Source organism: Vanessa tameamea, chromosome 10 (genome assembly GCF_037043105.1).
Source record: "Vanessa tameamea isolate UH-Manoa-2023 chromosome 10, ilVanTame1 primary haplotype, whole genome shotgun sequence".
In the NCBI taxonomy this organism is placed as follows: Eukaryota; Metazoa; Arthropoda; class Insecta; order Lepidoptera; family Nymphalidae; genus Vanessa; species Vanessa tameamea.
In genome coordinates, this window is record NC_087318.1 from 10,444,919 (window position 1) to 10,455,147 (window position 10,229).

Sequence of the window (10,229 nt, forward strand, 5' to 3'; positions counted from 1 at the left end):
TTTGAGGCGTCACCGTCGTCGCGTCGGCCTCGGACTTGCGCTCCATACAATGACCTCTCACTAACTCATTCAATTAAGTTATTACAATTCGATTCTATTTGTACTCCTGTAGGGTCAAGTTATTATACGTAAAAACTACTTTAGGTAGCAGTAGGTGGGTTGAAGTTTGCAAATTTCAATAAAAAAAAATATATTTCTGTTAATAATACTTATATATATATCATTGTGACGCAAAATGAGTTTTAATTTAACCTTTCTCACAATAGTCGAATTTTATAAAAAATATATGTAATAATAAATGTAGGCGGTGTGTGAAGACAATTTGAAACTATTAAGAAATAAGAAGAGATAACACGCTCAGGTTAAGTTATGAGTTAGGACTGAATCATTAATTTGCAAATTTAAACATATAATATTTCGTCAAAGCATAAAAACTTAAATAGCAACAGAGATAATAAAATAACTTAAAGAATAAAACCCGAAGGACATCGTAAGCAGATAAGAGAGTAAACATAATAGGGCGTGAGGGCGAGCGACGCGGCGCCTTTGAGATGGAGTGGCCGGAGGGGCTGAATAGTGAGCTACACGAGTCGGGCGGTGACGGTGTGGGTGATAGGTGCTAGCAGTACGCGTGCAAGGTACTCACGCCGCTCCGGAATTTGAAGAACAGCGACATGGTGAGCGAGGAGCAGGCGATGCGCGTTGCGGCCGGCGTCGCGGCCACACTGCCGGCGCGTCGCGTTCGACACGGGGCGCTAAGCGACCTGCGCGCTTTTAGTGAAACTTTTATCACTAAGTGCGTTACAAAATAATTTTACTTTTATTGTTAAAAAGCTTTTTCCAATTAGTAATAAATAAGTACTACTAGATTTTTAGGTTTAGTTGTTATTATTTAATCATAAGCACGTTGAAATCTGTAATTTACAAATTACATTATAGATACAAAGATAAAAAAGTTTCATCAACTTTATTAAATTGGGGGGAATAGTATTTTAAAAACATTTGAACTTTGAGTAACTTATTGCGGATGTGTGTTATTGACGTTATGCCGCCTATCCCCTCGCCCCAAACGTCACATGGAAACAGTAAAGTACGCTCTCCCGCCTGTTCTTATTTCGAGTGTCTTTCTACTGTAAGTTAAGCACAGCGCATGCGCGTCAATATCGACCGCACCCGTCGTGTAAAAGTCCTGTCACATTCTAGGAAAACGTTTCAAATCGAGTTAATCAGATGCATAAGCGCGCTTGCGAAAGCGAGCGCTGCGTGAAGTGAGAAAGATTCGTGACTGTCGACGATGTATCCGAGGATGTTGTGGACGTTGCTGATTGCGGCAGCGGCATTGGTGGTGGACGCGCACGAGCTGGACCCGGCGGCATGTGCGGCACGATTCGATGTGCAGCGGGACAAGATCATCAGGACAGAGGAGTCACGCGAGATGGGCGCGCGTTACCTCTCCGAATTGGACGTTGGTGCGCGCCGGGAATGCTTGCGGCTCTGCTGTGAAACCGATGCCTGTGACGTGTTCGTCTTTGAGGAAAAGGTTGTTACGAAAATTCCGTTCTGTTCCAAAAATAAAAAATACATTAGTTTGTAGTAATCCCTTTCAAATGTGTCATAAAGATTCTGCGTCAAACCAATACTTGATACAATGCCTACACGTCATGCATACAGGTACAATATACGAAACATCATACGTCATAAAGCGAGTGATTGTGATATGAAATCAGAGAGAAGATAATGTGAATGATAGTAGGAATATAGAAGGATATAAATTATAATCATTATTCCTGGTTTATTTATCGGTTCACAGAGCCCAGGTAGTTGCTACCTATTCAATTGTGGGCCGCCAGAGGACTTCCGTTGCAAGTTCACGGCTCACGGTAACTTCAGCAGCGGAGTGCTGGCGCTGAGTCGTCGCCTCGCCGAGCTGCAGGACCAGGAGCGTCTCGAGCACCACGAACGAGAGCTCGCTAGCCTCAGGTCTTACGCTTCTAATAAACATAAACATTGCAACATCGAAAAGAGCATTGTTATATAAGTCATTCTTAAAAACTAGGTGTAAAGTTCCAAAGCAAAAACATACATAGGTATCCTCTTCTATAATAAAATTACGTAGACATTTTTTACTTTGCCGTTTCATAGATTCAAGTCATTTGTGAAAAATACTTTGGCATATTATTCGATACAAGATTATATTGATGATAAAAAAGCGTGGAGTTAATGCTTGTTGACTTCCAGGCACGAGACATAGCATACATATATAATTTTATTTAACAAACATGACTGTATTTTTAATTGTTGAAAAACAGTAACTACTGACTTTCTTGCCGATTCTTCTCGGTAGAATCTACATTCCGAACCGGTGCCGGTGGTAGCTTTACTTTAAATAGTTTGTTAAATGACGATTCAAAAGTGCTTGTAAAAGCCTACTTGAATAAAGTATATTTTGATTTGATTTAATACTATTTACGTACCATGGGTATAATCTATTATAATAGTATAAATATTATTTAAAAAAAAAATAACATGTCCTGACTGAATGATTCATCATCGCCGAGCGTAAACTATTAAAGGTAGAGCCATGAAATTTGGTGAGTAGGATCTTATTATTGAGTAGACTCCCACTATTCAAGGATGTTTGGAAATTCTAACCCTAAGGGGGTGAAATAAGAGTTGAAAGTTTGTATGAAAGTCCGACATTTTTTAAGTTAGAAACATGAAACTTAAATTTTGGGATAGGTACTGATTAAAAATGGGTAGATAGGGGTTAAATTAACACCAATGTGGCCAAAGAGGTCTTAAATTAACGTAATATTTTAAGTTAATTTAAAAGTATATTCAATTTCCACGCGAGCAAAGCTATGGGCAACAGCTAGTGATAGTATAAATACGAAAATAGCTCTGTCTGACTGTTTTCTTTCACGTCCAAACCACTGAATCGAATTTGATGATATGTATTTGGCATAACTTGAACCTTACGGGAGGACATAGACTTTTCTTATCCCTAAAACCGCGGGTGGCAACTTTTCTTGTATAAAATTACAAACAATTACAATAGGCTTAAAATTTTATTTTATTTTTAACGGTTTCATGTTCTCGTTCGTTTGGTTATATCGTCATAGGCCAGTGGTTACAAATTTGGCCGTTTTATTACTTACACTAAATTGTCATTCAACTTGTTTAATTATTTTTGTTAATGATAATTCTTCAGGACTTACCCAACAACACCCGTACCAGTCAATTATAATGATAATGACCCAATAAAGGCAATTGTATTTAAGATTAAATACCATGTTGAAATAATTTTACATTGACCGTTCATATTTAATCGACTAGCGTGTTAAATAGAAAGATTTTTCATATTTTCTTAAATTTAATTTACATACATCTGTTTCAGACATCCAACGACTACAACAATGAGCACGACGCAGACCACGCGCAGTACGGAACTACCACGCCTTCCTCCGGAACCACCACAGCCGCCCCAAGAGCCGCCCCCACCTCAACCTTTACCGAGTAAGTATTTTATTATGAAACTAACTAAGCATAAGCCACAACTTTAAAAAAATATATTTCAAGATCTTTTTAACAATCATTCTTAGAAATTTACATTTAATTACTCATTATCAAAATTAAAATATCTTGTATTCAAGTAGGTGCTTTATTCTTTGTGGTGTACAATAAAGTATAAAGTAAGTAAAAGTTAATTAAATTAAAAGTACTTTTGGATCATTTTACAGAATTATATAAAATGTGAAGCTTCCAACGGTTCGGAATGTAGATTCTACCGAAAAGAACCGGCAAGAAATAGTTACTCTTTTTCATAACATAACATAATACAGGAGGTATTATTATCACTATTAAATTAGGGGAAGTACGGACAAAATGACATGGTGTTTTGTTTTTTAATCATATTTTTTTATTTAATGGTATTATAATCAGTCTCAATCGTTTTTATTCATCTTAGGTTTATTGACTATCAGTAATACAGTCTTTTAATTAAGTAGGAACTATAATAAAATATATTTAAAGAAAAAATGTAACTAATCACAAAAACCATGTTGTCCATATAGTACGGACAAAATGACATATAAGGTAAGGACATAATGACATACTAATTTTTAAGAACACAGTTCACAAATAAATCGTTGGGACATCAGCACATGACGCATGAGCCCAAAGGAAATAAGAAATACATCGTAACCAACTTTCTATTTCTTCTCAGAAAGCCTTCAAGCCTTTCTTGTCCAGCACGTTTCCTGTCCTTGTTGAAAGGGTGATCGAAAGCATTTTTTTCGGCTAGTTCAAGGACAAGCTCTTGAAGTGATATACACCTAAAATCAAACAGTCTTGTTTCTAAAAACTCTATGTGTTCTACTAACTTCTGTTCAATTTCAGAGTGAAAATGTTTTCTTGAATGTTCCTAATCCTTTAGAATTAGAATTCAAGGTTTTGATTGAGTGTATGTGAGAAATATTGAGTGCATATCTTCTAAGCGTCACCTGAGGAAAACTAAATGTTTTTGCGGCCAATTCCCATCCCATTTTTTCTGCTTCCATGCTTCAATAGCCATACTTATGGATTCTTGGCTCTAAGACTGCCAATTAGTTTTTCTTTCGTATTTTTGCGGCATGTCACCTAAACAAAATAATAAGTGTTAATTATCAGAAACTCTACGGACAAATGTAAACAAAAACGAATAAATAATCATATTTCCATCAAACAACTAATGATTGCAATAAAGTTAATCGAAATCATGGAGTACTGGCATAGTTCATTGATTTTAATAGAAATAATTACAAATAACAACAAATAACTTACCAGAAAATAGGAGAAAACATCTGTAAAATAAACTTTTAAAGGAGCGAAACACGTTGGAACTGTTCACTGACGCGACTGTGATAATGGCGCTCAACATCTGACAGGATTTTAAATATGCCTGCCGTCACGTTATACAGTCGCGGAGATGTAACTAAAACCCGCCAATTTTTAAATAAGGTGACTATGTCATTTTGTCCATACATGTCATTTTGTCATGTTGTCCGTACTTGTCTTATTCAACTACTAATTAGTCTATATACTAATTATTATAACAGAATTTTCCAGCTATATCCTATTCCTACATAGCCTAATGACATACTGACAAATAATAAAATTATATAGAAACTGATTAAAAATAATGAGAATCAGACATAAACAATTTTACTACTCTTAACTAAATGATATATTCCTCAAATGTTCATCAAGCACGTCTTTATAAATAGTGCACAGAGTACTAAAATTCCGACGTTGTGGACTGATTTTCGTAAGGAAAAAGTCAGTCGGTAAAGTTAATCTAAATCAAAATCGTAACTCGGATTCCTTAAATTCCCAGAACTTTTTTCCAATGATATTTTGGAAAGGACATTTGCGGTCTTGAACCTCCAGGATGCTACTATTACTTTATAAGAAGTTTCCCATACATAACAATTTTTATTTGCGGACTCAACAGATTATGCCTTTGGGATTAGTCATATAAGCTTGCCGCTAGAGTGAGGACAGTCCTAAAACCTAATACATCTCAGGTTTTGAGGAATCCTAAGGGTATAGTTTGAATTCCGAGAAGCTTTATTCTTAAGGGAATGTAAATTCATACTTTTCATGTCGTATCTTAGTAAATTTATGAAAGAAAACCTGTTTTCTTGTTACAGAATTTATCGCTGGAAGATATTTGTACATATGTATATATTAGTATCGTATTTATACTATTACTCTCAAGTCTTGTTTTACTATTGTTTCATTTATATGTGTAATTACTATAGAGGAATCCGGTAAAGACCCTACTCATACATAGCTTTCTGAGAAACTGTCAAATATTATAGAACATATTAATGACATTAAAACTTTTTCAAATAAGTACAATTAAATACTTTTAACTAGTTTGACATATTCCTAACAAAGAACAGGTACATGTGCAACGTACATATATGTATATAAATATTAAACAAACGACGTTTTAAAGGGACATTAAAACTGTTACCGATGTAATAATTAACAAACAAGTTTACAAGTCATCGGTGCCCGCGTGAACAACGCAGTACAGTGAATGAGTTCACGCAGAGGTACCGGTGGAGATGAGTCAAGTGGAGCGCGATCCGCGGTGTCAGTGCACTCCGCTCTCGACCTCTGTTGACTCACTCTTGACAACAATTACGGTGAAGTTTTGATTATACACAACGTGTACTGCGTGCTTAAACAAACAATAATAAGCTATGCTTGAATAAAATCCGACTTCTTCTTATCCGTATTCTATTTTTAAAGTAATCATTACGAGTGCCTTTATCTGTCAGATAAATATTTCTTGCAGTACTTATAACTAAAGAACTCTTAAAATAACTTTAACTCCATTTCCCAGCCGTTGTGTAAAGGAACTATCTTTATTTACGACACATGGGTTAGTACCCCTAAGTTCTCATACAGAAAGAGTTCCCGAAAAACCGAATCTATGAAGTAATTACTCGTATACCGTAACAGAACGTATCTGTATCCGTATCGAAATTATTCCTGTATCCGTATATAGATTGGTTACCTTGCTCTTACGTTAGAGATCAATAGCTAGCACTGAAGAGTCGAGGACATGAACGAGTGAATGATTCTCATTAGGGCGTGGTGATGTGTGAAGCAGGGCGATGCAGCCGATACCAGTTCGAATGTCGACGCGGCGGAGAGTGTATCGCGGTTTACAACGCGTGCGACGGCGTCCCGCAGTGCGCGGATGGCAGCGACGAAGCACCGGAGCTGGGCTGCCCAGCCTCCCCCGCGCCCGCCGTGCCACCCGAGCACTCGCCCGCACGAGTCAGCCCCGCCACTCACCCACCCGTGCCTTCTCTGCCACTTACGCAGGTAAACGTGAAAAATTACAGTCTTTTCATTTAATTTATTTGTCTTCTTGATCATTTTTTTCTCAATACAATATTTGCGCTGCTGACTGTCCATTTGACTCGTTTCATGATATTACATTAAGTTGCCAACACAAATTAAACTAAAATTTAATAATTTAATGAAATACATATTATTTTTCTACTTATTTAACCAAATATAATTCAGGAAAGTAATCGAATGAAGCTGGTTATTGATAGTCTAATGGAGCCAGTTCTATTTAGGTGTTAAAGATACATAGATGAAGCGTAAACAGTAATGATGTATTGCCAATAATTGTGAATGAAAGTGGGTGAAAAATTATGTGAGAGTTAAATTAAGGCATCTTGTGTATCATTTATTTTAAAACTCGTTAAGCGAAGAAGTTAATTTAGGGCTATTGTAATTGAAAAAATATAATGCCACAAAGCAGACGCCATTTAAGGAACAGTGGTGAAGGAATCACTTAAAGGATAGCTGAATAATATCGGATGATGTTCAGTCCTTCAAATCTTTCGTCATGAGAATTACAGTATCTGTGCGTAGGTTCAAGTGCTAGATAGCGTTGAAGACGGCAGAAGTGTCGTGGGTCCAGTGAGCAATAACGATGCGATGGCCGAAGGTCCAGACATTTGGCCGCACCGTCTCACACAAGCGCAACCACAACACAGGTATAATTCAGGTACGGTTAAAATTATATTTCAAAATTATAATGTAATAAAGAAGTAACAGTAAAAGAACAAGAAAGTCATATGCAAATAGCAATAACTCTTTCGTCTAACTTTTCGAATATTTTTTGGTACAGCAGGAAGCGGCGGTAGTATGGGAGGATCGCACATTTTCAGCCATAAAGGCGGGCTGCTGCAGGAGAACGCATTCGAGCCTCCTGCGCCTAACGCACCCTGGCCGCGGCGTGCCTGGCAAGCGCCACAGACAGGTGAGCACAAAACTACTTAAAATACCGATCTGTTTCCCTTTTTAAATAGAATGAACATAGTTCTACTAAATAAATATTTCCATAATTAGTTACGTATGTTCAATTTTGCTTGTACTATACAGGTGTAGACGGCATGGATGGCGACCGCGGCTGGGGAGGCTACGGACGTCTCGACTGGCCTGACACAGAACCCCGCCGCGCCTGGCCTGTGCCACCACGACCAGAGCCGGTCAGCAATATTTTTATGACGAAACATTTGTAGCTTCCATGATGGATATCATTTCGTGATGAATAATAATCCTTAACTTGACCAGAAAAAGTACATTAGCATACAACAGCGTAAACCGTAACTCTAGGCGAGTTGCTACTTTAATCAAGTGGCTAACTTAAGTCTGTGCATACTGAGGTCCTGGTTTCGAAGCTGAGGTCGGGCCAATAAGCTGTTGCTTTCTGACAAGAAATTCTCACTCTCAGCCCTTGAGAGAGAAAATAAAACCACCTCGTATTATATATACATATATTAATTTATTGTTTTTTACATGAAAACTCAGTCGGAATCGTCAGTAGATATTATATATTTTTTAAACCTCACCCTCTTTTCAAATCCAGCTAATAGTGCGGGTAAAATCAAATATATATGAATAACATCAATATAATTCTTCTGTTTCAGGAGATTCCAGTGTACTTGCCTCCAAAGACGATGCCAGAAATGCCGATAATTTATTCAAGTCAGCGGCAGACTCTTCGTGACAGCCCCAAAAAGGGTTTTGATCTAATAAATCAAAACCAGCCTATAGATTTCCAAACTGAGCCCCCGCCGCCACGTCCGCCTGTCGTTACGCTCGTCGATGACAGTATCGACCGAAGAGAGGAACAAAAACCGCCCAGTGTCGAGAATACGACTAAAAAAAAGGTTTTAAAAGATATCGTAAGTTTTATTTCACTAAATATCGAATACAAAGCGAAATTTCAAATGATAATAATATTGTTAATTATTGATTAAATACCAAATTTCCTTCGATTGCAGCCGCTAGAGTCGGGTAAGTCGTCAGACGCGAGCGTACATGCGGGCATGGTGCCACACAACGCCGCAGTGGCAGCGCTCGAGGCGCGCGAACGCTGGCCGCTGGACGAGCACGACGGACTCAGCGAGCACCCGCCCGCTGCCGTACTACTGCTCGTACTCGGTAAGATTCACAAGTTGGCTAGAATAGTTAGAACTATTGGCCCAGCCTCTCGTTTCCCGTGCCTATATCACAGGCCCCCCGTGCCCGTCCTATAAAGCAACTGTCGTAGGCACGCTGATGACGGCGGCGCTGGGCGGCATGCTGGCGTGCCGCGCGCGCGCCGCCCGCCGCCGGCGTCGCGCACACCCGCGCCTGGCGCTCGACGCGGACTACCTCGTCAACGGCATGTACCTCTAACCCGTCTCGCGGATGGGAGTCGTGCCGTACTGAAATATTTTATTTCATAATAGCGCGTGCGCTTTTGAAGATTCTAGTACCGCGAGGGGGAGCGGCGAGCCGACGCACGAACGGCGGCCAGTGGTGCAAACGAGAAGCGAGGGTTTTGCCGCGAGAAAATCGTATTCAATAAATCAGCGCCAGTAGGTAGTCGGCGGTGCACTCGTAGTTACTTCGATCGCGTAAAGATAGATATTTTTAAAGTTAAAATTTATTCAGTACCTACTATTCAATAGGCTATCCAGCCGATTGATATAATTTAACAAAAAAAATCTATGATATGTAAAAACTTCACTGTATTTACTGCTTTTTTTTTTAAAGTTTTATTAATATTTTCTTGTACTTAAAAAAATAATGTTCTTTTTCAATTCTGCATAATTTTTTATACAAACTTAATGTATGTTTTTTTTCATGTAATTATATCTAGGCGTAATTATGTGTAGGATATTAAGTATATAAGTATAATTGTTGCTGAAACTATGTTTATTCATTTAATGGTAACATAATATTGTTTGTACAGTCAGAACATATTATTTAAAAAATAAAATATTACTATCAGTAAGGTAATAACGTCTTTCAATATATGACGATGTGAACAATACTCTCTCTGAAATAGTAAATTGGTTTAGTGTTAATAATTTAATGTTAAATAGTAAAAAGACTAAATGTATTAAATTCACTACTCCCAATGTGAGATGTGTCAAAACGAGTGTACGCTTAAACGGGGAAGCATTAGATGTTTTAGAATCAACAGAGTTCCTTGGTATGACAATAGACTCTAAGCTCCAATGGGGCCCGATATAAATAAGTTGGCGAATAGACTCAGCTCTGCAGCCTATGCGGTAAAAAAAATTAGACTTTTGACTGATGTGGATACGGCTCGCCTTGTGTACTTCAGTTATTTCCACAGTATAATGTCGTATGGCATCCTA

The 10,229-nt window shown here is 38.1% G+C and overlaps 1 protein-coding gene across 3 annotated transcripts; it reads left to right on the forward strand.

Moving 5' to 3' along the window:
• The first annotated feature begins 1,175 nt into the window (after positions 1 to 1,175).
• On the forward strand, positions 1,176 to 9,555 carry LOC113403982 (uncharacterized). Of its 3 annotated transcripts, none has more exons than XM_026644710.2 (10): positions 1,176 to 1,540; positions 1,811 to 1,980; positions 3,398 to 3,516; positions 6,662 to 6,882; positions 7,444 to 7,579; positions 7,706 to 7,834; positions 7,957 to 8,063; positions 8,505 to 8,762; positions 8,862 to 9,021; positions 9,131 to 9,555. In XM_026644710.2, the coding sequence occupies exons 1-10, from the start codon at positions 1,295 to 1,297 to the stop codon at positions 9,256 to 9,258; spliced, it is 1,674 nt and encodes a 557-aa protein (XP_026500495.2). In that variant the 5' UTR covers positions 1,176 to 1,294; the 3' UTR covers positions 9,259 to 9,555. The 3 variants fall into 3 exon arrangements, with proteins under 3 accessions (XP_026500495.2, XP_026500486.2, XP_026500478.2); XM_026644701.2 differs by having other exon boundaries at positions 1,181 to 1,540; positions 6,665 to 6,882; positions 7,703 to 7,834; positions 9,131 to 9,550; XM_026644693.2 differs by having other exon boundaries at positions 1,182 to 1,540; positions 7,703 to 7,834; positions 9,131 to 9,549.
• The last annotated feature ends 674 nt before the right edge of the window (positions 9,556 to 10,229 follow it).